At 43.0% G+C, this 25,292-nt stretch overlaps 1 protein-coding gene across 1 annotated transcript in view; it reads left to right on the top strand.

The window, feature by feature from the left end:
* Positions 1 to 25,292, top strand: part of MYO3B (myosin IIIB) — a 442,582-nt gene that overhangs the window by 36,932 nt on the left and 380,358 nt on the right. Inside the window, exon 6 of the mRNA XM_082395388.1 lies at positions 7,459 to 7,604. Coding sequence (XP_082251514.1) covers positions 7,459 to 7,604 — 146 coding nt within the window. The remainder of the gene's footprint in view (positions 1 to 7,458; positions 7,605 to 25,292) is intronic.

Here is a 25,292-nt window from a genome sequence, read left to right as displayed (position 1 = left end):
TATCCTCCCTCAAAGTTATATTTCATCCAAGGGAAGAGATTTCATGTGCTTGTTCAGTATCTCAGCTTGTAACACTTTAAGATGTTTGTATGTAAAACTGATGAATAATATTTGCCACTGGAATATTTATAACTGCAGTTTACAATTCCAGGGATATTCTATTTTAGAAATCTTTATGATCAATAACATTTATTAATTATGCTGTGTGAATTATGTAAGCAAAATTAAGAATCCTATTTGCCTTCCTACCTCTCAGCCCATCTTATTTGCCAGTCTATTGACTGTATTTTGGGGCTCAAGGTCAGCCAAAGATTAATAACTTTAGGTTTATTTGCTTTGCCTTTTTGTAAGCTGAAATTTAGCTCTTGAGATAACAGCATTTTGCTTCTGTACTTGAGTGAAATTTTAATCTTGACCTTTGGTTATAATTTTGGATCACATGATCAATTCTACTAAGATGAGAAATCAGACCATATAGAGCAAACCTAATTGCATTTTTAATGACATTTTAAAATATTAGTGGAAAAATAAAATAGTCTGAATAACATCTATTGTTTTTTAAGTTTGGTAAATCATTTTTTATAAGACCAAAACATATTTTTCCTTATGGTGGATGGTGCTACTATAATATTATTTGCTTGAAAGTATTGGTTAAAAATCACATTATTGAAAGAGATTTCAGCCCAGCAGCTCTTTGATATATCATTTGATAAATGGTTTAAGTTAAATAGGTTGGAGAAATCTAGGTTTTCTGAATGCAGGAGTTCATACGTTGACTATTTTTTATCCCCTTTACACCCAGTCTAATACAGATGTTCTTTATAGATAATGAAGACTTTGAGATGAGGAGAAACTGTTCTCTAAGGTTCTTATAGCCCAAGTCTTTCTGCAAGAGATAGAGGGTGGCTCTCACCCCCTATCTTGGGAACTTTATCAGTAAGCCCTACTCTTGGTCTAGGCTGAAATGAAACTGTAATCGTAGGGCATTTCATGGGATCGTGGTGGCCTGAGAAAGTGTAAGTACTAACTCTAGTCTGGTGCTTACAATGGAAAAGAATATGGTTGAGAAGAGAATTTCTTTAATTCTTTTTAAATTCATGGGACCCTAGTTTTACAACCAAGACAACACTTTTAACCTATCACCTTGCTGATGAAGAATCCCCACAGCCAGTACATACCCCTGAGGAAGGAAACACACCCTTGAAGATCAAGGCAAACTTTCTAATACTTATTTACATTTTCAAGACAGAAAAACAGACAAAATTTGTTCTTTTTTGTTATAGAAATAATCCATGTTCCCTGTAGACATTTTAGAAAATGCAAAAAGTTTTAAAGAAGTAAATAAATAAAATGGATATTACCCATACATCAGTGACCTAATGATATCTACTATTAACATTTTGGTGCCATAGAAAAAGCTGGGTAACCTGCATTTTCCTAAGCAGTGCTTCCGATAAGACCCATGAGGAAGGGGTTGTTTAGTTTGCATAGGAAGAAGAGATACAGGGAGATTAAATAATTTGCTAAAGTTATCCAGTGAGGGGGTGGCAACCAAAATGAAGATGGCTTGCTCTGGGATTTTCTTGCACCATGCAGAGGTGCAAGTCTTTTCTCAGTCCCAGAGCTTTTCACAGTTATTTTTCTCCAGCTCATGGCTGAGGAAAGGGCCAGCCTCCTCAACAGAACTCAGGGGACCATGCCCGGGATGGATAAGGAGATGACAGGTGTCAAAGCAGTTGCGTTATCAAGTTGTGGGTGCAGTTTTACCCTATAAACTCCTTTAGGAGAGGGGAGGAGGGAGTGACTGGGGAAGATTTAGAGTCTACAACTTTGGAACCCGTTAGCTTGAAGAAGGCTTACGGAGAACTGCCCTGACAAAGAAAGCTGACTGCTGGCCTTCGCTGCAAAGACCAGTAGAGCTAAACTATAGTGAAAACTTATTTCTTGTCCTTGGTTCCCTCCAGAAAGAAGTTTTGGGCAGCCAAGGTGGTAATGACCGACATTTGGGATTCTCAAGCCCACCTCTGGGTAAAATTGGCATTGAGCACTGAAGCTGTTAGTGCATAGATATTGCTAGTAATCCGAGCATTAGTGTCTTCCCCCTTCCTAAAATAAGCAGCAGTGTAGTCTAAGTGTATCAGAAAAGCCATAAGTTTGCATTTCAAGGTAGGAACGTGGACATGCTCCATTAACCAGCATCCAAACAATTGCTCTGTCGCTGAAGCTCATCTTCCTTGACGGAGGCATTATCACAGCAACCAGCATCTTTTCATAGACCTTAAGACCTTCTACAAAATACTGGCAATAAAATCCCCTCAAGGTTCCAGCCACCCAGTTCACAGACCAGAATGATCTACTGTTCGCTAGGTAATTTGCATGGAGAGGTTAGTCTCTCAGTTTGAGATATCTCTTTGAGATAAGAAAGCCACTTATTTGGAAATCATGAAGTCATAGAATATTAGAGCTGGAAGGGATAGTAGAGATGGTTCATCCCCAACTTGCCATCTTATAGATCTAGAAAGTGAGGTCACTATGACTAAAGAACCCTCAGCTCAAAGTTTTCAAGGGACTTGCTCAAAGGGGCCCAGCTGGTGAATAATGGAGTTCAGACTTTCTGATTCCAATCCAAAGATTTTTCAACATAGCTTCTCTGATGAGTGCCACAAATTGATGTGGATGAGGAAGGAAGAAAGATAAGACATAATCCTTACCCTGGGTTACTTCTGTTTACTTCAGAGGTCACATTGATGAGATCCTAAGACTGGCCCCTTTAAAACCTAGAAGAAATGATGAGGTTAATGATAGATTAACACCAAGTAGATAAAACTACTCATTAAAACTCAGAAACAGTATAAACACTCACCAATGTCATGACAAAGAGTTGAAGATTGTTAAAGGTGAGTATGCAGAAGTATGTAGGGACTTACACATCCTGAAACTCGTTGAGACTCAGCGAGACAATAATTTAATCTTGCAGCCAATAGGCCATTAGCAAATACTGCACTAGAGTTCTCTTTATTTTGATTCATTTAGTTCTGTGCTCTTAGCCTTTGCCAGGTGCACTAAATATTTTGTAACAGTCTACATACACATCTTTTGGAACATTCCGGAAGGCATATCCTCTTCATGTGAACTTGCTAGTGGGACTTTAAAAATAAGCTTTGGGGCTTCCCTGGTGGCGCAGTGGTTGAGAGTCTGCCTGCCAATGCAGGGCACACGGGTTCGGGCCCTGGTCTGGGAGGATCCCACGTGCCGCGGAGCGGCTGGGCCCGTGAGCCACGACTGCTGAGCCTGCGCGTCTGGAGCCTGTGCTCCGCAACAAGAGAGGCCGCGATGGTGAGAGGCCCGCGCACCGCGATGAGGAGTGGACTCCACTTGCCACAACTGGAGAAAGCCCTCGCGCAGAAACGAAGACCCAACACAGCCATAAATAAATAAATTAAAAAATGGTCCACATCAAAAAAAATCTTTAAAAAAAAAAAAAAAAAAATAAGCTTTGGAGAATTCTTACTTTGTAAAATTGACATTCATTAGCAGTTTTTCTATTCACAATGCTGGATTAAGATAAATATACCAGTTTGTTAAAGTTCATGATATATTGGGTTGGCCAGAAAGTTCGTTCGGGTTTTCCGAATGAAATGTAAGATATATTTACTATAATTTAAAACTCCATGAAGTCACTGATAACATATCAGTGCTTTATTGTTACTCTTTAGTATATTCTGCTTCTGATCCTGATGGAATTTTGTTTTTCTTATTGTATCTACATGTGAAAAAAAAGAAGTGAGTTTTCAAGAGCACACATGATTTTTCTGTACCTGGTTAGAGGTAGAGCTTAGACCCAATTTGAACTTGTTATACTGCCTACCAAACTGACTTCTTCTTCCTGACTTCCCTGTTTTATAAATGGCACCATCATTCTCCTGGTCACCCAGGGTAATAATGTTTGTCTTCCTTGGTGTGTCCCTTTTCCTAGCCTCCCAAGTCCTGCAAGTCTTTCCTTGAACTCTCTCTCACATCTATTCTATCTTCCCTATTCCACTGCCACCAACATCATTTATAGTCCTATGATTGAAGTAAAGGCTTGAGGTAGAGGAGAGTATACACTTGCCTTAGGCATGTCTCCTCCTGGGGGCAGTCGAGGTGAGGTGGAGGAGTGGGAGAGGACAAGGTGTTTGGGGTCCTGGGCCTGTGTCAATACCACTTCAGACTCCTCTCTCCCCACCTCTTTAATATGACTTACAGAACCTGGGAAACCTGGTGCCAGGGCAGTGCACTTACTTGACATTGCCACTCTCCTTTTCTTTGTGGAGCATTGTAACAACTGATTCAGAGAGCTCTTTGAGAGGTCACTTCCTCCTGGGGGCAAGACCAATCGACCATTGAAGCATTCTTAACTCAGCTTTATTTTACCTAGAGACAAGGAGAATGCTGAGCTAAGGAGAATGAAATTATTTTTTCTCCTAAAGAAATAGTTGCAGACTTTTGTTGTTGGATTGATAGGGAATCCAGTTCTAGGATGTGTTGACCTTCAGTTGGGGTGCAACCTCTTAGAGTACTTCTTTGAATCCCATCACATGTAACTCAGTAAAGAGAGATGGAAAGAGAGACTCCCTCTGAAGAGATAGAGTTTAGGTGACAAAAATCTCAAAAACATGATTAATTTGGTCAAATATGTGTACAGATGCTGATAATTCAACTGTTTCTTGAATATAACCTTTATTATTTAGAGTACTTTTATCACATTGTGATGATCTGTTTACTTGTCTCTCCTCTGCCTACCTTCAAATTCTGTCCCTGACCATGACTAGCTATGGGTACTGGGGAAGCTATTTAACTGTGCTGTGCCTCAGTTTCCATACCTACAAAAGTTGATAGTAGTACCTACCTGACAGAATGATTATATACCTACCTAGTACCATGCCTGGCTCATAGGTACTCAATAATTATTTGTGAGTTATTTTACTAGAGACATTTTCTATAAACTTCTCTAGAAGGCTAAGCTTAAATAATTCCTTTGTCACATTACAAGCTGAGTTTAGGGAAGAGAATTTGGCCAACGGATACTCTCCTATTAATCAGACTGAGCTGAAGATAGTGTGTGACTGTAAAGAGAAGTGGAAACCAGATAAACATTTTGAATATTTTATGACAGCACTTGAGAATCGATAGGATATCTCCATTCCCACATTTGGACGGGTTCTTTGAATTGCCTTCTGTGTCCCATCCAAGATAGCTAGAAGTTGACTTGAATTTCTTTCTGGAAGTTGTGGACTATGGGCACTAGTTACTTTTTGTAGTCTTGCTTAGCCTGAATTGGTCTCCCTCTAATATCCCAAGCTTTTGGAGCCCATATCCTTTATTGGACATGCTAGTACGTATTGTCTTAGGACATTTATAGTTGTCACGGTTTGTCATTTAATTTATTATAGATTCACTTTAAATTTCACTTGGCCGTAGCTCCTGTTGGGGAAGGATAGAGTCTTATTTCTTTTTCCCTTACAGGAATGTATAAGAATGGTGAACTATTTGCTGATTGATAGGTCTAAAATTATGTTTGTCTTACACATTTGGAAATGTCATTTCTGGAAAGGAAGGTGGTAAATAGCCTTCTCTGGAGATCTTTTAGAATAATGTAGTTTCTCACCAGATTGAGGTGATGAAAGTGAGATCTTCGGCAGGCAATGTAATGGCCTCTGCTTCCAAAATCGGAATTATCTGAACTTGAGTTTGAATACATATTTGAAAATAATGTGTTAAAAGTATGACAGGATGTTCTGTGGCAGGATAGTCTATTCAGAGGATTGGGCTCGGATCAGGCCAAGGATGCAGGTACATAGAAAAAGGTTCTTTAGTTCAGAAACCAAAAGAGAAGGGTAGACGGAAATTATAGGAGAAGGAACACCAAGTCTTGGGCAAGATGGCGGGCATGTTTGCCTGGCATCATGAGACCAGTGACCTGGGTCTGGCAGAGAGCAGATGTATTAGTTTTCTGTCACTGACATCATAATATCACACATTTAGTGGCTTCAAACAACGTGTGTTTATTCTCTAGGTCAGAAGTCTGCGTCTTACCCAGCTAAAAGTAAAGTCTCCATTTGGAAGTCTCACAGTCATCTCAGACTTAGTATGTCCCCAGTGGAGCTCCTGCTGTTCAACCCAAACCTACTTCTTCTACTGTCTTCCCCATCTCATTTTGGAATCGCCCAGGTTAAAAACTCTGAACTCTTCTTCAACTCTTCTTTCTTACGAGTCCCATTCAGCAAATCCAGTTGGCTCTACCTTCAAAATTATATAATCAGAATCTGATTATTTGTCACTGTCTCTAGTTTGGTTTCCTGCAGTAACATCTTAACTAGATTTGCTTCTTCTATTCATGTTCCATATTATTGTATCCTCAGCACAGTAGCCTGCTAATATATAAGCCAGATCTGTCACTCTTCTACTCCCCATGGCCAGTTGGTCCATCTTACTCAAAGTCAAAGACCTTCTGATGGCCAAAGAGGGCAGGCAGGACCATCACTTTGGCCCTGCTGCGGTCTCCAGTGATGCTGTATGTCTACCTCATAGGCTGTTGGACATGTATCATCAGACTCTTTAATAAAAGTCTCCCACCTGCTCATAGCTCATAGCTCATAGTCATCCTTGGTCAAGGAAGCAGATTTCAGGTCAAATAGGAGCATTTGGTTCCTGCACAGCCTCTGGCCCACCCCTGCCTTCTCCTGACCCCACTGTGATAGCCACCAGAGTCTAAGTGGTGGAACTTTTCCTGTCTGACTCAAAACGTTGATAGAAAAAGATTTCCCCACAAGGTTCCATACTTTCCAAACCAATGACAAGCCCAAGGGCATTTACTGGTTCCCCTTCTCTTGCACCTAGTAGAGCTAATACCTGAAGCAGCAGCTGGGCTGAGACACAAACCGGTTGTTGGGGTTTGAGGAGGGGGCCGATTTTCTTGGAAAAGGGGAATGGGAGGGAGTGGTTCCTATTTTAAGTTAACCACATCAGTCTTCAACAGCTTTCTGCTCAAATGCCGTGCTCCTAGGGACTTTGTGCAGGAGATAGGCATCTTTGAGAACAATTGCTCCTCAGTGTTGAATTCAGCAGCTGGTAATGAGTTGAAGGATCTAGACAAAGCCTTTCCTTAAAGGACATCAGGGTGGCTGTGGTGAGGTATTCACCCTTGTACCTCCCCTTGCACTGTTCTTGGTATCTAGAGGGTTCAATGCATGTTTCTTGAACTGAACTGATACATTTTTAAAAGTTAATGAACATATCAGATGATAAATCAATCACACAAATAAGGCCTAGAAAACGGACATCTTATTATTACTGGAATTTAATATCGGTATAGCCAAGGGAACTGAGAAGGGGGCTAAGATCGGCCAAGGGCCTTTCAGGACATCTGCGGTGTCAGTGGGTGGGGTTGATGTGTTGTGTCCTGCTTTTGTCTGATAGGTCATTGCTTGTGAGCAGCAGTATGACTCTTCCTATGACGCTCGCTGTGACGTCTGGTCCTTGGGGATCACAGCTATTGAACTGGGGGATGGAGACCCTCCCCTCTTTGACATGCATCCTGTGAAAACGCTTTTTAAGATTCCAAGGTAGGACACAAGATGGCGCTCTTGGCTCATTAGTTCTTTGTGAAAGAGGCTCGTTAAGGATAATAAATAGTTCATGAACAGTTCCTCTCCAAACCTGTGAAAGCCTGATTGTAAAATGTATTTCTTTTTGGGGGGGAGGTGGGGGCGGATGCAGGGAAGTGGGGGAGAGGGTGTTCCTGAAAGGTAACATATTCCAAAAATAATAGGACTATGTCATAACAATTGCATATTTTCAGTACTCTAATTTTTCTGACATGTTCATTTTTTGCGCTTTGCACGAGAAGACTGAAAATGCGGTGTTGGATTAAGTAATCTGTCTAAATACTGGTGTTTTCTTTTTAAATTATATAATCATGTCTGGTTATTTTTTTTTTTTTCCCAGTTTGAATCTTTCTCCAGTATGCTGAAAAATTTAGGGATGAAAAAAAAATGTGTACCAGCACTAAAAAATATCAGAAAAATGTTACATCAGTCATGACTTTCTCTCCATCCTTTAATTTCTGTCTCAATGGGCAATTGTGCTGAAAGAGATCTGTTTGAAGGGTATTTAAATGCCAGTTTATTTTCTATTGTCTGTATTCATTAAGGGTTTGTACAAGAGGTTTGGCTGTTTGTCTTTCATCAGAATAGGGCTGCTGTTTGGCCAACTCGAGCCTCTAGTTATAGAAAATGAAGCTCTGGAAAGCTCCATCCAGGAGTGTTGCAGGTTGGGAGATTTGTACCTTCCACATTTCTCTTTCAAAGGAAGGCCCTGGGCCGGCTGGGAGCCATTTAACTGCTTTAACAATACAAGTGTTAACCTTTCCTTATCTGCACAATCACACAGCTATCACAGTCTTTAAAAATGTCTCCTGATTGCAATTTGCATTTCTGATTAGGTCTATTTATATGCAGATGAGGCTCTGTGGCATTCATCATCATAATGTTATCGTTTTATACCTAATCCGGATGTGAACAACCACCCACCATTATTCCCAAAATGATTCCCACCCAAGTCAGAGTTGGTTTTTTTGCCTTTTCCGAAGTACAGAAATAGGTCCTGGTGATTAGGACAAAGCTCCTGGCTTTTAAAATTAATAGTCTGATGAATGTTCAAAACAATGTAAGAATGCAGGACCCTAAAACAGTATTGTGTACAGTAATATGTCAGAAAATGAGAACTGGTATCTGGGATGATTGTGTGTGTGTTTTAATTTTTTACAAATGGTTTACTCTTTATTTACTGTAGCCACATAATTTCTCAATTATCAGAATTAAGATGTGGTTTCTGATTAGCAAGACATGTACTTTTGATAAGAGATCATCTACTTGGATATGTTTTTTTCTCTCTCTGTCTTATTTATTTATTTTTTAGTGTGCATTTGTGTACAGAGCAACTGTTCAAAAATTTCATAGGGTGATAAATACGAGGCAGCCTAGAAAGTGTATGTGTGTGTGTGTATGTGTGTGTACATGCAAATGTGTATGTGTTTAACAGACCCTTCATCTCCAATGACTCCTCTTAGCTTGCTTGTGGTGCCCAGCCAAACCTCTGATATCTAATAACCTTTATACTTTCACTTCCCTCGCTTCTTCCATCTTGGGAGAAGCTTCCAGATCTGAAACACAAATAACCAAGCCCCCTACTGCTTGCCTCAGGACAGGGCGAACTTCAGGAACAGAGCAATTGCTAGAAAAGGATCTTAGGGGTGACAAGGATCCTTATCCCAAAGTAGGTTGAAGCTTTCTTTCTTTCCTCCTGGTGTAATCTCCAACCCTTTTACCACCTCTTGGTTCCTGTGCATGAGATGAATCAGATTGAACTAGGGAACGTCAGCACTAGTCGGTCAGCAGGCCCCTCAGTGTGATTACGTGTGCTCAACACTTTGCCTTTATCACAACCTTAACGGCCAACTGGACATTTCTGGACAGGAAGGATGGAGGTTTTTTTAAAAAAATGTAACATATTTGTATGTACTGTATAGCTTTTTATAATCACCAAGTTATTTACTTAAAAAGTATCCTGTTAATTAGAATCACGCAGTTCTCTTATGAAGGGCTGTGGATTGACCAAGTGCAGTCTCATGTGTGTTCGCGCGCATGTGTATACTCTATCGTAATCTTGAGTGGTAAAAATGTATCCTTTCCTCAGAAAAGCTCTTTGATGGAAAGTGGAGAAATTTAACATTTACATATTTTAAACAGGCACTCAGGTTATCTACCTGTATGTTTCATGGGGCTCTCTCTCTCATTCTGTCTCAGCATTTCCTTTTGTAATAGAAGAGTAAATGACAGGTAATGACAAGAATCCTTTGAATCTGTTTGGCTTCAGAATTTTTTTTCTTCCTCTTTGGTTATGAGTGTTGTCGGTGTTCTGGAATTCTCTTCAATTAAACGATGAAGTCCATTGCAGAGCGCTCTTGGGGGCCAGAGTACTGTGTGTGGCTCCCTCCTCTTCCCTACAACCCTTTCCTGAATGTAAATAAATTGAGTAAATTACCAAGTAAGGAAAGAAAAGACCTTTCCTCAGTCAGGGAAGAAGTGACTTTCACGATTTCTAAAGGACTTAGGAATTAATGCAGTGCCAGTTACATGTGAGGTGGGAGCCTCAGATGTCAAGAAGCAGGTGATCACACGGGTTCCCCGGGCTTTGTCAGAAAATAGGAGTCGAGACCAGCCTGATTTGCCTGCACAGGGGTCTCCTGCTTTCCCCTCTCTGCCTCCACCCACCTTCCCCTTTCTTTTGACCTTCACGTTAGAAGATGACACACGGGGTCGTCGTGACGTGTCTTTGAAACACTGCGTGACTCACAATCTTTCCTACATTGCAGACACACAGAAATTGTCTGCTGATTGGCATTAGAAGATGACACACGGGGTCGTCGTGACCTGTCTTTGAAACACTGCGTGACTGACAATCTTTCCTACGTTGCAGACACACAGAAATTGTCAGCTGATTGGCAGAGCAGCCACTGTTTGCTGAGCCTGTCAGCATGTGTCATCTTGTCTAACGCCTTTGCTCTAAAAAAGTCACCCTCTCTGACAGTCACTGCTCTGTCTGCTGCTATTCTCTCCAGGAGTTAGAAGAGAGGAAAGGAATGAAAACCATTTCTCTAGGCATCAGTGGATTCGACAACATCTCTGTCAGGACTCTCTCCTGAGAACTGTAAATTCCAAAGGGTTAGAAGGATCCTGCAGATGACCTGGATATATTTTTCACTTAAAAGGAGATCTGTTTCATAGATTATTTGCAAGAACCCATAGAATTAGGAATATACAATTATGTACATTTCTTGGCAACCAGGTATGTTTCCTTAGCTTGGAGTCTTTGGCTAATGACCTCTTGGACCTCCACAGATGGGGTCAGGGAGACAGCAGGGACTAGCGTGGGTGTGTTTATTGGAAAGGACTGAGAGCCACGTCACCTGCCCATTTATTTGAGGCCAGATAGCTGCTGACTCTGTGCAGAGTCTTACTGCACATTGAGTGCTTCCACCGCATTCCTGTGGAAAAATGCAGAGTGTTTTCAAGATTCCCAGCAGAAATGTCCTTGGTTGGGAGTGGATGGGAAAGAATGGCTTGAACATTCCAGTCCCTGAAGCCAGTGACTTTTCCTTCATAAAGAGAAATTTCCCTGTAGTACACGATTTGGGAAAAGAACTTGTGATAATTCCAATTTATGTTCGGGCTTGTTTTCACCAAATTTAGGTTGTTCCAAACTGTACCCAGCGAGTTAGTTTCCTAGGGCTGCCCCCACAAATTACCACAAACCTGGTGTCTTAATAGAAATGTATTCTCTCACAGTTATAGAGGCCAGACGTCCAAAATCAAAATGTCAGCAGAGCCCTGCTCCCTCTGAAGGCTCTAGAGGAGACTGCTTCTTGCCCCTTCCAGATTCTGGTGGCTTCTGGTGCTCTTTGGTTTGTGGCAGCATAGTTCCAGTCTCTGCCTCTGTTTCCACATGGCTTTCTTCCCCATCTCTCTGTGTCTTCTTTTCTGTCTGACCAGTAAGGGCACTCGTCATTGGATTTAGGTCTCATCCTAATTTAGGATGATTTTGTCTCAAGATCCTTGTCTTAATTACATTTGCAAAAGACCCTTATTCCAAATGATGTCACATTCTCAGGTTCCAAGGGGACATATCTTTAGGGGACCACAATTCAACACACTGCACCAACCAACTTTCATGTTCACCACGTTCCCTGAGAAACTAATTTGGGGGGCAAAATATAGGATAAGTAGCTACATGATGATGGGAAAACAATAGCTTAGATTTATCGAAGGCTAACTATGTGGCAGGCACAGTGCTATGCGATTCACAAATACAAATGCATTCATTCCCACAGTGACCCTTGAGGGAAGTGCTATCACTATCACCACCCTTTTTTCTAGAGGAGAAAACTGGAAGCCCTGGGAGAAAGCCGCTGGTCCTGCACCTATGGAAGGAAAATGATTTGAATCTGTGAAGTTTGACTCCAAAGCCCTCATGTTTTGCAACTACACTGAAAAGTTAAAGACCTTCCTTAAATTATACTTATTTATTGATGACTTGTGAATTCAGCACCAAGGGGACTGGAGTATAAAGAAATGAATAGGGGGGAACAGTTCTCGGAGCTTTCTGAGAGGCTGTTCCTGAGTTATATTTGGCTTGAATAAAATTTTCCTTTAAAAAAAAAAAAGAGACAGAAATGAATAGGGTATCCCGGCCTTTAAGAAGCTCACAATCCAGCTTCCTTCTCCATGCTCCCAATTTCAAACTGACACAGTAAACCTGAGAGTTAGAATTTTATTAGCATCAGTGAGTGTGTCAGTCAAGGAACTGAAGAACAGAAATCAAGAGTCATCATAGGTGAGCACAGGCCCTCCTTGGCTCATTGATTTATGACTCCCAAACCAGAAATCCCTCCCTTCTCCAAACTCCCCTTCAAACAGCTGCCTTTTAGTTCCTGTTTTAGAACACCTAAGACCAGTGTTTGAACTAAAGAATTTCAGGTTATCATTGTTGGTACCCAGTCCTTTCTGTCCCATCCCACCCTCCTTGCAAGACCTGCACCTGCCATGGACATCAGGGCTGTTTCTGGTAGGGGCAGCATCTCCTCCCTTTCATCTTCCTCTTATTTTTTCAGTAGGAAAACCTTGCTTTGGTTGTGGAGTAAATGGAAATCTGCTTCTGGCATCCTGATTTGGAATGCGTTTTGTCACAGAAACTATTTTAAATGGTTATTTAGGAGGAGGCAATGGAATACCTGAAGTTCTCACTGTTGGTGCATTATTAGACTCTTATGGCCAACTCGAGTTTTATAATTGAGTCTGAGGATGTAGCCTGTCTCTAGAACTTCATGCTTATGTAAAAAAATGCTTTCCAAGCTCTAAACTACCCATTTACAAAAGTGCTTTGGAACACAGTCTGCTGGGGATTTGGGAATGAGCGTGCCCTCTAATCTAGGATATCTCTAACTCTGTTCATGCTAAGTCAGGCTTGGGCTGAGTGCTTGAGTTGCAAGATGAATAAGACAGGGATTTTTTTCTCTCAAGGAGAACATAGTTTACTGTCCCCTCCCCCATTCATTGGCAGAGGTGAAATGGGCAGAAGTCGGATACCCAGGAAAAAGGAGCAAGGAGGAGAAATCACAGAGGATACTCTTGGGCTACCTGGATGCTGTGGGCGGTAGGGCTCAGAAAGCATAAGTCTTTGTGGGTCTCAGTGCCTGCAATTGACTCTTGTTCTGAAACAGACTCCCTGGGCTGAGTTTTTGTCTAATTTCATCTGAATTTCTGTCATTTTTAAAGGGTAAGGATTCCTTTTATTCTGAATTTCCTAATTCACAAAGCAAATTGTTCCTACATGGGTGGGAAGCCAGCTCCTCAGCTGTGAGAAGATGCAGAGGCAGCAGGGAGTCCTGAGTCACCAGTAATTGTCTTAGTATTACAGAATTGTCACAGGACGTTTTCCCTTATGGCTGTGAAATATAAGGAAAAGAAATTAAAACTAAACTATTGTTGGAGTGTAATGTGTGAGGAGGGGGGGGGGTGGGTGTTTAATGACACAGTAAGGCTGGGTTTACCCTGGGGGAACTTTGGTTTCTCTTCATCAACCCAGGTCACTTAGCTATTGGCCTGAGCAACAAACCCTCACAATCCCAGCTTCACTCATAAAGCAAGAAGAGCTAGAAGAATTAGCATCATTTAGCATTTATTGAGGGCCTAAGAGCAAAAAAAGTGTTGAAATACTCCAGTAGAAAAACCATGTTCTTTTATGAGTCTTTTTCTTTCTTTGGGTTTTTTCTAGTCTCATTTTAGTGGATTGTAATCCCTACCCCTCATGATGCCTTGGGGGTGCCCTCCTTCCCCGTGGGGTATCCTCTCCATTTCCTTGAGAACGTAGTAGCTGGAGGCAGCTGGCAGAAATGCCCCAGAAGGCTTCTGCTCTGTGGAACATGTTTCCAGACTCTTTTTTAATTTGAGTTGAGCAGCTGGGGCTGTTAGTTCCTGTGGAGGTGCAGCTTGCTGCCCCTCCTGAATCCCGACAGGCAGGGAAAGTTCAGCTTTGCAGGGTTTCATCTAGGGATCAGGTGGCAAAGCAGGAGCATGCCCCCAGGGAGTGCTGGTCCCCATCCCCATGGAGTAAGAAGCCCGCCTTGAGAGAAGGGAAAGGCCAGTGAATGAGAGGTGTTGACTTCAAGCACTATCCGCGCTTTCTCCCTCATGACGCTGATTTCATTATTTTGGCACCACTTTGGCCAATTCCCATTTAGCTCCTAAATGGTGGAGAGATGGGCAAAGAGGGTAGGCAAGGAAACAGAGCTCGAAATAGTACCAAAGGGTTTGAGGCACCCTCATTTCCTCTTGATTCCAAAGAAAACCAGGGAGTAAAGGTGAAGAATAGTTATAAACTGTCTTCATGGGTTAGCATAGTGGTAGGGCAGGGGCAGCACAAGGATGAAGGGTGATAAGGTGGTTATCTGGATGAAGGCTCATCACAGCTGGAGCTGTCCGTTCCTGGAGAATCCTGGAGTCAGGTGAAGCCAATGTCATAGGAAAGAAAATACAGCGTAGTGGTCAAGCATTGGTGTTTGTGTCACTTATCTACTGGTAGGTAACAAACCACCCCCAAACGTAGTTGCTTAAAACAGCAATCATTTATTATTTCTCATGAGTCTGTGGGTTCTCGGGTGGATCTTGGCTGGGCTTCCTCGTGCAGCTGTGGTCAGCTGGGGATTTGGCTGGGTGCTGGCTGGTCTAGGATGGCCTTGTCTGGGACGACTTGGCTCTGCTACATGTGGCTTCTCATCATCTAGCAGGCTAGCCAGTGCACTTCTCACATTGGTGACAGGGTTCCAAGCATATATATGGGAAGGGGTAGAAAACTGGGCTATTTTTACAATTCATTTACCTCAGTGCTCTGTAGTCAGTCTGCATGGGTTCAAATACCAGTTCTACTACTTTCAAGCTGTATGAACTTGACCAAATCACTTGTCTCTGCACCTCAGTTTCTTCCTCTGTAAAATGGAGATATGAATGGTATCAGCCTCATAGAGTTGCTGTGAGCAATTAATTAATGTAAATTGCTCAGAACAGTATATAGTAAGCATTCTATTTTTGCTGGATGCTATCAAAGAAAAAAATCTCAAAAGTGTATTTATATTGTAAGGAATTTGCTTTCCCTTGTAGCTCAAGAATTGACACCTTCCATTCAAAAGAACCACCTGTGAGATCAATCATTTGAGGGTTTTAGCTAATTGACTGATTGATGATTATATGGGAAATTGAGAACGAAGACTGATTTCTCAGTAAATGCTTACTACTTCCACTGTGTCTATCTGAGGGAATCTGCCTTGAATATCCATTGTCACAATTCCTTTGTTAACAGACATACTCCTAAGAGATGTGGACTGCCCCCCCAGTCCCCATACACACCCATGAATGTGACAATGGGACTGCCCCTTGGGGAGCAGAGCTGGCCTTGGTCCCCATTCCCATCGTGTCTACAATGAGTAGTGATACTGTCATCCTCTGAGAACTGAGGCTGCAGGGCTTTTCCTTTCCTCTCAGTCCCATCTTTGTGGCAGCTTTGTGCTTGGTGGGTGAGTTGTGTGATGGGGGCTTGGCTGCCTCCCTCTATAGGGTCCCTTCAGCCCTCTTGGTAGGTACAACCTTGCCCCAGGTTCTGGAAATTTCATGTCCCCAGGTAAAGGGACAATGGTAAGAGCTCTGTCAAGATTGGGTTTCATTTTGCTACCACTTTCTCCTCCGAAGGGAATGATTTCTTTCCAGCTCAGCCTACAAAGGCTAAAAACATTGGCAAAGGGAGACTGAAATCCAAGCCAGGTGAGGGGATTGTAAGGAGAGTACTTCGTTGCTCCAGATGAGTTCAAGTTTCTCGGCTGGGAGGAGTGATACTCCAGGGACTGAGCAGATGAGACTGCTGACCCACTGACAGTGATCTTGGAAGAATTCTGGAGGACAGGAGCAGTGTTAGAGGAGTGGAAAGGGAGAATGTGTTTTAATTCTTCAGAAAAGGGAAGAAGGCAGGACCTGCAGACTACTATCTGGTGAGCTTAACTTTATGCTGGACTAATTATTAGGATTCTTTTTTTTCTTTGAATAGCTTATGAATTCTTAGAAGGAAAAGCTGTGATCACTAGGAATTGGCATGGGTTCACTAAAAATAAGCTATGTTCGACTAATGTCCTTGTTTGGTATTCCTGCAAGATGAATGCAAATGGGGACTGTTTTATACAGAATGTATTTGGAATATTGCCCTAAGGTTGAAATCTATTGTGATGTCTTTGTGGCCAAGATGGAGAAACACAGGCTGGAGGATGGTGGTGGTGATGTTGACGGATCACAGCCCAGGAAGGATTGTGTTGAGGAGCACTGGGCAATGGTGTGGGTGTCAACATGGAGGGAAGTTCTGGAGGCCCTGGGCAGGGCTCTGCTGACTGTCCTGCCTGCTGAATGTTTTAAAATGTGTAATGAGTTGGAGGACATAGTAGCCTGTTGGTCACATTCGTGGAAGGGTAGCTGGTATGCTGCATGACAGACTTGGAATCCCCTAAAGACCTCTACTGCCAAGAACAATGGGATTCTCTAACAAGCAAGTAGGCTTGGAAACTCTGGTGAGCTGTATAGGCTGAGAGAGCCATGGCTTGAGAATTCATGGGCGGAAAATGAATTTAATTGTGGCTGTAAGTTCAGTAGGGGTCAAACAGTAAGACAGTCTTTCACGGTTCACGTTTGGAGGTCAGAACAAACACCACCCCACACTGGCTCCCTCCCAACCAGACCCCCTTTGGAATGATGGCTTCGTTCTGGGCACCACACTCAAGCTGCTGTAAGAGAGTCTTACCCCGACAGAACTCTAGCGGGCCTGAAGCTGGCATTTCACACTGGGATTTGGACACTCAGCTCTGGTTCTGCTCCTGCTCTGTCACCAGTCCATCCTTTCACCTCTCAGGGGGGCAAAAATGGCACCATCCTTAAGCAGAATGTTTTGCACTCAGATAACAAGGCCTGTGTAAACCGTTTCCTTCAGCATCCTCCCTACACTTTATGGGTACCAACGGAGAGAAGCGTGAGTAGTCACCAACTGCAGGGCCGGAGCCATTCCCTAAGCAGCCAGTCTCACCCAGCACAGAGGTCCTTAATCTTCACTGCAGCTTACAATCTCCTGGGAGCTTTAAAATATACCAGCGCCTAGGCACCACCCCCAGAGATTCCGATGTAATTGGTCTGGAGTCAAACTCAGCATTTATATTAATATATAATTAATTTTTACAAATATATACATTTGTAATAATATGCATATTGTTTTGTACTTTAAGGTTCCCCCAGACGATTCTGAAGTGCAACCAGGGTTGAGAAAAACCCTGCCCTGAAACAACTATTAGACTGCTGTTTGTTTATTTATATTTCAAAACTAAAGTGTCTCCCCTGAAAATTCTGGTTCCTGCCTTCCCCATCCCCACCCCATGGTTGAGAATCGAGAAATTAGAGATGTTACGGATGGGAGTGTGTTGTACATTATGAAGAATGTAAAAGCAGAAAAAAAGCATTTCAGCAGAATAGTCAATGGTGATTGTCTGGGGTTGAAATGTGGTATGTCTCCCACAAAAAGATATGTTGAAGTCCTAGTTCCACAGGACCTCAGAATTTGACCTTATTTGGAAATACGGTCATTGCAGATGTAATTAGCTAGGTTAAGATGAGGTCATACTGGAGCAGAGAGGGTCCTTAATCCAATATGACTGGTGTCCTTATAAGAAGAGGGAGATTTAGGGGCTTCCCTGGTGGTCCAGTGGGTAAGACTCCGCGCTCCCAATGCGGGGGAGCCCAGGTTCGATCCCTGGTTGGGGAACTAGATCCCTCATGCATGCCGCAAGTAAGAAGTCTGCATGCCACAACTAAAGACCCCATATGCTGCAATGAAGATCTCGCATGCTGCAACTAAGACAGCCAAAATAAATGAATGAATGAATGAATGAATGAATAAATAAATAAATATTTTTAAAAGTTATTAAAATAAAAAAAAGAAGAGTGAGATTTGGACCTAGACACACAGACAGACATATGAAGACAGAGACATACGGGAAGACGGCCACAGTGCCACAAGCCAAGGAATACCTGGGCCACCAGAAGCTGGAAGAGATGAGGAAGGAGCTTTCCCTAGAGGCTTCAGAGGGAGCCTGGCCCTGATGACCCTTTGATTTTGGACTTCTGGCCTCCAGAGCTGTGAGGGAATGAATTTCTGTTGTTTTAAGCCACCTAGTTTGTGATGCTTTGTTACAGCAGCCCAAGGAAAAGAATACAGCAATTTTATCTTGTTTGGAGCCTGTTGGTCCTGGATGGCTGCCTAAGTCATTATTAGGGCTGGGGGGTTGGGGATAGGAGTGAGATGTTTAGCCTGTAAGAGTCCTGGGGGAGGGGGTAGTGGGGGAGGGTTAGACTGGCCAGACTTCCACTCCATCAACCCCCAGTGGGTATTTCTGTAGAAATCAAGGCGTTCTTACATACCATGCCCAGCAGGACTCAGATAGGAAGTGGGTACATGAGAGTTCCTCCCCTCCCTTGCTCTGGGCCACTGAGCCAAGACTTCCTTCCCCATCCAGCCCTACCTGGGCAGGGAAGAGCCCCTCCCTTCCACAGTGCTCAGCATGGAGAACGGAGCTCTGCATTTCTTCTCTGAGTTCCTTCCAGACTCTGGACTTGTGGAGTGGAGTACAGAATGAAAGGAAATGGCTCCATCTGAGAATAAAGGGAACCGCATGGTAGAAGTAGAACTTGGGGCATTGAGAAGTAGCTGTGGTGGCCTATCACATATCTGGGACAGGTATTGTGAGGCAGGTGAGGATGTCCCAGAAGACCCACGTGTCCTCCTGGGCAGGACCAAGCACAGTGGAGCACAATCCAAGGAGCAGAATTATGTGCTTTCGTGTCCCAAAGGGCCTCTCCACCTGCACAGAGGACAGACGGGCATCCCAGCATCATGCCTGGTCCTAGCTCTGGGATACAGGTGTTGCCTTCCACCAGGCTTCATCCAGGTTTTGTTCTTTAGCTCCACACCTAGCTTGTGGCCAGTTTAGGGAACGGTGAGGAGTACTCTGTGTGTGGGAGGGTCTCCTCCTGGACCCTGTGACCTTATTGCTTCCTCTGCATCCAAACCCTCAGCTCCTCCTTACTTTGGCCTCATATTCTTGGTGTGAATTCTGGTTCTGCTCTCTGGAGTCCTGGTCCCCTCCTACCCCTCTTTCTGTGCCACCTGTCCCTTGGGTTGGAAGCTCCAGCAGGCATGCTGCATTACTTATCAGTCTCAATGGGTGTGGCCTCTCCTGCTGCCCTTATCCTGCAGTCCGCCCCTTCTATACGCCTTCCTTCTGGAAGAGTGAGGGAATGGGAAGCTTAGTGTTTGAAGGACTGAGGAGAGGTTTGAAGTTAGTTACCTCTAGGCCACCAAGTCACAGGGAATCTGCCTGATTTGGACATTTCTGGAAGTCACTCAGCATCTGCAGGATAATACTGATTTATATATTTTTCTAATGTCTTCAGGCACAGCCCCATAATAGCAAGATCTGAGGTGCACATCCCCTGTATTAATTTCTTACTGCTGCTATAACAAATGATCACAAACGTAAGTGGCTTAAAACAACACAAATGTATTATCTTACAGTTCTGAAAGTCAGATGTCTGAAGTGAGTCCCAATGGGCTAAAATCAAGGAGTCATCAGTGTTGAGGTCCATTCTGGAGGCTCTAGGGAAAGATCCATTTTTTGCCTTTTCCAGCTTCTAGAGCCTACCTGCATTCCTTGGCCTCTTCCTCCATCTTCAAAGCCAGCAATGGCTGGTCAAGACTTTCTCACATTGTATCACTCTGACACTGGCTCTTCTGCCTTCCTCTTCCCCATTTGTGATTACACTGGGCCTACGCAGGGTAATCCAGGGTAATCTTCCCATCTTAAGGTCAGTTAATTAGCAACTGTAATTCCATCTGCAACCTTAATTCTCCCTTGCTATGTGGCCTAAGAATGTAACCTAACATACAGATTCTGGGGGTTAGGACATGGACATCTTTGGGATCCATTATTCTGCCTACAATACCCCTCAGAATACTGCCCAGGAATTCTTAGAGATCTTCAAAGGCGTGCTCCATTTGTGGCCACAGCCATTTTGAGCTACCATCATTGTGTGACCTCTGCCCTCTTATTTCTCTCATGTCTGACTCTTCTTTGCCCACATCTATTGCCCTCTCAACCGCCATCTCAACACCCCTGCCTGTGGGGCTGCTGGTTCTGGTTACGCCCAAAGGTCTTTGGAGGCCAAAGCACTGGTTCCACCCAGAGGAAGGGAAGTAGCCTCTCTAGCTCTGAGCTAGACTCTGTCACTTGGGTCCCTGTGCAACTCTACTTGTGCCCAGAGCCTCATCATTTTGGTCAGCTTCTTGCCTTCCTCTCTTGACAGAGTAGCATCAAATCCCTCTAGAATAACAGGTTCTTCTATTTTTATCATCATTCTTTTAATCAGTCCAAGGAGACAGAAAGGAAACAAACCTGCACCACCCCCTCCACCTTCCTCCGTACTTCCCCTACTCCAAACTTACAAACCTTTTGGTTGCATGAGTTAGTCAATAGATGCTCTTGTTCATGTGAACCTGCTCTTGAGGTCGAAGCCGAATAAAGGAGAGGTACGGACTGTCTAGTGGTCTACAGGGTGGGAGGATACAGGACAACCCATCTGAGTGCAGAGAGGAACTAGTAAGTCTTCTATACCTATGCATTTTAAATCTAAAAACCAAGAAACAAATTATGCTTTCCTATTACTGAATATGAAGATTGACCCTGTTGCCTTCACTCAGTCCATGTGTTGGATGGTCCTTTCTGGTTTGATCTGCAGATGAATCACGAGGGAGCTCCACAGCCAAGGGGCTGAGAAGGCCCCACTTGTAGGTTCGATTGTAGAGTCCTAGAAAGCACTGAGGTTAAAGGGTGCCTCATTAAGTGGTTGTATGGCAAATGCCATCAAGTGTCAACTAAATAGATCTTCACAAAGTGGACAAGTGGCTTTAAAAGATTTCTGCAAAGCAACCTCGGATTGTATCTGATTCTCCTAATGCAAGCACATCCGAGCAACAGAAAAAAATTGCTGAGATGATGACACTGCCCCTCCTAGGACAGCTCTTCATCAGCCACGTGAGGTTCAGAACAATGATAAGCTAATCAGCTATGCCAAGAAATCAGGTTTTAAAATTCAAAATTACCATGAAGACTATCTGAACTATGGATTTATATCCACTACTGTTAATGATAAACCTCTTCCTCAGTATATATTGTGCAAGAAGTCATTAGTATGACGCAATCAAACCTCTGCAATCTAACTGCTGAATGCTTTGGAGTAATGTTAGAAAACATTTATTTCATCTTATTCATTTTTAAAATTTAGTAACACTTGTACTCAATTGATAAGAAAGGAAATTGTTGTTAGAGGGTGCACTCAAAAGTTTCTTACTGATAAAATATACAATCAAAAAAATTTGGAGACCACACTCTTCTAAATGTAGCTTTGGGCCCTAGTTCAACCACTGTAAATAGATCTTCTAAAATCGTTTGTCCCTTCACAATTCCCATTTACTGTCTTAAATGTAATTTCTTTGACTCTCCACTGTAATTCTGATAGGTAAGGTTTTTGTCATTTTAGAGTTGAGGATTCAGGGCTCAAAAGAGTTATGGTTTGCTCTAAGACACACAGTTAATAGAAGCTGATATGTAGCAGGGGGTGAGCTTCAAGTGGTCTGTAAACTTCCCAAGATTGAATGCAAAATGGACCATTTTGAGGAAGATGGTTGTCATGAGTTGAATTGCGTTCCTCAAAAGTTATACTGAAGTCCTAACCTTCAGTACCTCAGAATGTGACCTTCTTTGGAAATACGATCTTGACGGAGGTAAAATATAAGCCATCCAGTTTGTAGTACTTTGTCATGGCAGCCCTGGGAAACTAATACAATGGTCCATAACTCTGAAAGGGGTTCAGGACCCTAAAACGTTTAAAACCACTGATGTAATCCAGTGCAATCATGAGCAGAGGAAAAAGCCCAGAGGCTGAGAGCTTCTGTAGGTGATGTGGCTAATTAAGAGAGAGACACGGCTGAGTCCCACACATTCTGACTCCTCAGTTCAACTTCAAGGCCAGGAGGGGTGAATGTGGAGAAATTGGCCTTTTCCCTTCACTAGATTTGTTGTTGTTTCTGCCTTGGTGGTCCGCCTCGATTTGGCATGCCTCACCATTCTGCCGATGACTTTAAAGGAACACGTGGAAAGTGTGTTGTGTCTTTGCCTTGATGATGATGTACTTTTCTGGAGATCATAGTCTTCTTTCTGCTCCCCCCTTCACTTCCTTCCAAAAGTTCACATTTGGTACTTCTGTGCCTACGGAAGTGAACTTTTGGTACTTCTGTGCCTATTAAAAGGGAAAAAAAAAACAAACCCAACTGTAACTAAATATGTATATGAACAGGGAAATAGTTCATTGACTTGGTAATGTTAAGCTCTCTAACTGGAAAGGGGTTGAAAAAAAATCAGTGCATCTGGCACAAAATTACAAGTCAGGGAAGAATGACTCCAGGGTAAAAAATATTTGCCAAATAAGTTTGGCAAAATGTAAGAGTTTCCTAGTTAAAACTAGGAGCATGTGTGTGAGTAGTGACCTACTTACAAATGGACTGTAAACTGTTGCTCGGAATTAATTTATTCAATCATCTGATCAGTATTCATCAAGTGTACACTGTGATCAGGTGCTGTGTCAGGCACAGCAGTGAACAAAACTAATTTCCTGTCCTCATGGAGTTTTTATTTTTGGGTGGGGAGAGAAATAATAAACAAACAAAATATGTAATATGCGAAGTGGTGATAGGTGCCTGACTGAAGAAAATAAAGTGGGACAAGGGGAGTAGAGGGTGACAGCTGGGGTGGGATTTACTATTATACAAGGTGCTGAGAAAAAGCCTCTCTGATAAGGTGGAGGGGAGAGTCTAAAAGGAGTGAGGGAGCAAGCCATGCCTAGGGAAAAAGTAAGGGCAAAGTTCCTGAGATAGGAAGGAGGTGGGCGTGTTTTAGGATAGCAAGGAAGCCAAGCTGGAGCATGATGAGAGAAAGGCAGGGCCTTGTAGGCCACTGTAACGGTTTTGGATTTTTTATGAAAGAGATCAAAAGCCATTAGAGTTCAGTGTAGAGAAGTGACATGAAATGACTTCTGTTTAAAGAGATCTTCTGGATAGTACATGAAGAATGGAATGTTGGGGGGTGGATAGGAGTACAGGCAGAGAAACAAGGAAGGTAAGAGGCTCTTACCTGTTATAACACAGGTAAGGGAGAACGGCACCTTGGACCAAGGTGGAGGTGGTGAGAAGTAGCTGGATTATGGATATAATTTGAAGGTGGATTTGATAGGCTTGCTGATGGATTAGATGTAGGGCGTGAGAAAAAGTGAGGAGATCTCAAGGTTGTTGCCTGGAGAAACTGGAAATAGACCGTTTTCTGAGGTGGGGATGGTTGTGGGAGGAGCTGACTTGGTGGGGGTGGGGCAGGAATTAAGAGCTCTGTTAAGTTTGAAATGCAAATTGGTCATCCCAGTAGAGCTATTGAGCAGGCAGTGAGAAACAGGAGTCTGGAGCTCCGTGGAGACATCTGGTCTGATGTCATCAGATGGGAGTCATCAGAATATACATGATATTTAATATCATGGGTCTAGTAGACTTTACCTGGACAGTGGGTGTAGATGAAGAAGGTACAAGGTCCTGAAGGTGACTCCAGCATTTAGAGATGGGAAAGATGAAGAGAAACCAGGAAAGGAGTTTGATAAGTAGTGGCCACTGAGACAAGAGGGGGGCTAAAAGAGGGTGGTACTCCAGAAACCAAAGAAGGAAGGGTTGAGAGAGAGAGAGTGATCAAAATGTATCAGTGCTCATGAGTCAAGTAAGATACAGATTGAGAATTGACTATTGGATCTGATGACATGGAGGAAACTAGTGACTCTGTCAAGAGCTATTTCAGTGGAGCTATGGGGATAAAAACCAAATTGGAGTAGAGTCTGAGGTGATAGCAATATTCTGTTTCTTGAGCTGGGTGGTAGTTACACTAGCTTTAGATTATATATGATATATTACATAATAAAGCGTTTGAAAAAGGGAGGGGAAGTTGAGATAGTGATTAGAGACAACTCTTTTGATAAGTTTGCTCTAAAGGGAGGAGAAAAATGGGATGGTAGCTGAAGGAGGAGATAAAGAATACATTTTCTAAGTTTCAGTGGTCATTTGTATCTGTGAGTGTTATTAGTAGGGCACTGCCAGTACGCATGCATAAGACCGTGGTCTTTGTTATGTGTATGATGTGGTCTTTCATTATGAAGTGTATGCAGTATGAAAAATATGTTCTAGAGAAACATGTGCCTGGTTGTGGCATGATTCTATATTTAGCAATGTTACGTCCCACCTAGGATGATTTGATAATCTCAGTTGTTAATCTGTATCTTTGGGGTTGAGGATACAAATGTTTAAGAATAAAATAGATTGGGCAGGCTTAATCAAAGCTCAAAGTTAAAGATATAAATGTTTAGGATACCATCAATTGAATATAAATGTATAAGTACCGACAATGTATGAAGGATTGCTCAAACCTGTGGAGATGCAGAGATCAGACAGGCAGAGCTTCTGCCCTCAGGAGTTCACAGTCTATTTGAAACTCCCTCATGTAACGAAGAGTACATGTAAGGCAGACAGAGGGAAGGCGTCAGGTCTGTGGAGGTGTAAGAGGAGAAATGATTTTGACCAAGGAGATCCAGGAAGGCCTGGATTTGTACCTGCGCTGAACCATTATGGATGGATGAGGTGATACTTCAGAAGCGAAGTGAGAGCACGAGCAGAGGAAAAGTACAAAAGTGGGTCCAGGACTGGAGTTGTGGGCATGAGAGTTGGGACCTGAAAGTGACTTGGAGAACCCCGTGCTGAGGGTCTTGACGGCCATCTAGAGCAGTTCGTTGGGACTGCAGAGAACTGGAAGCCATTAGCCTTTAGGAGAACAGTGACAAAAACTCCCCCTGTGTTTTAACAAGATACCTCTAGAGACAGAGTAAGGATGAACTGGAGAAAATACGAGCAAGGAGGCAAGGGGGGCATACAGAGGCTGTGCCAGGGCCCAAGCAAGTCAGCACACCGCCGAGGGAAGG

The sequence above is a fragment of the Balaenoptera borealis genome, assembly GCF_965194805.1.
Source record: "Balaenoptera borealis genome assembly, chromosome: 6".
In the NCBI taxonomy this organism is placed as follows: Eukaryota; Metazoa; Chordata; class Mammalia; order Artiodactyla; family Balaenopteridae; genus Balaenoptera; species Balaenoptera borealis.
The sequence above is the reverse complement of the archived record's forward strand: the minus strand, read 5'-3'. Positions and strand labels throughout refer to the sequence as shown.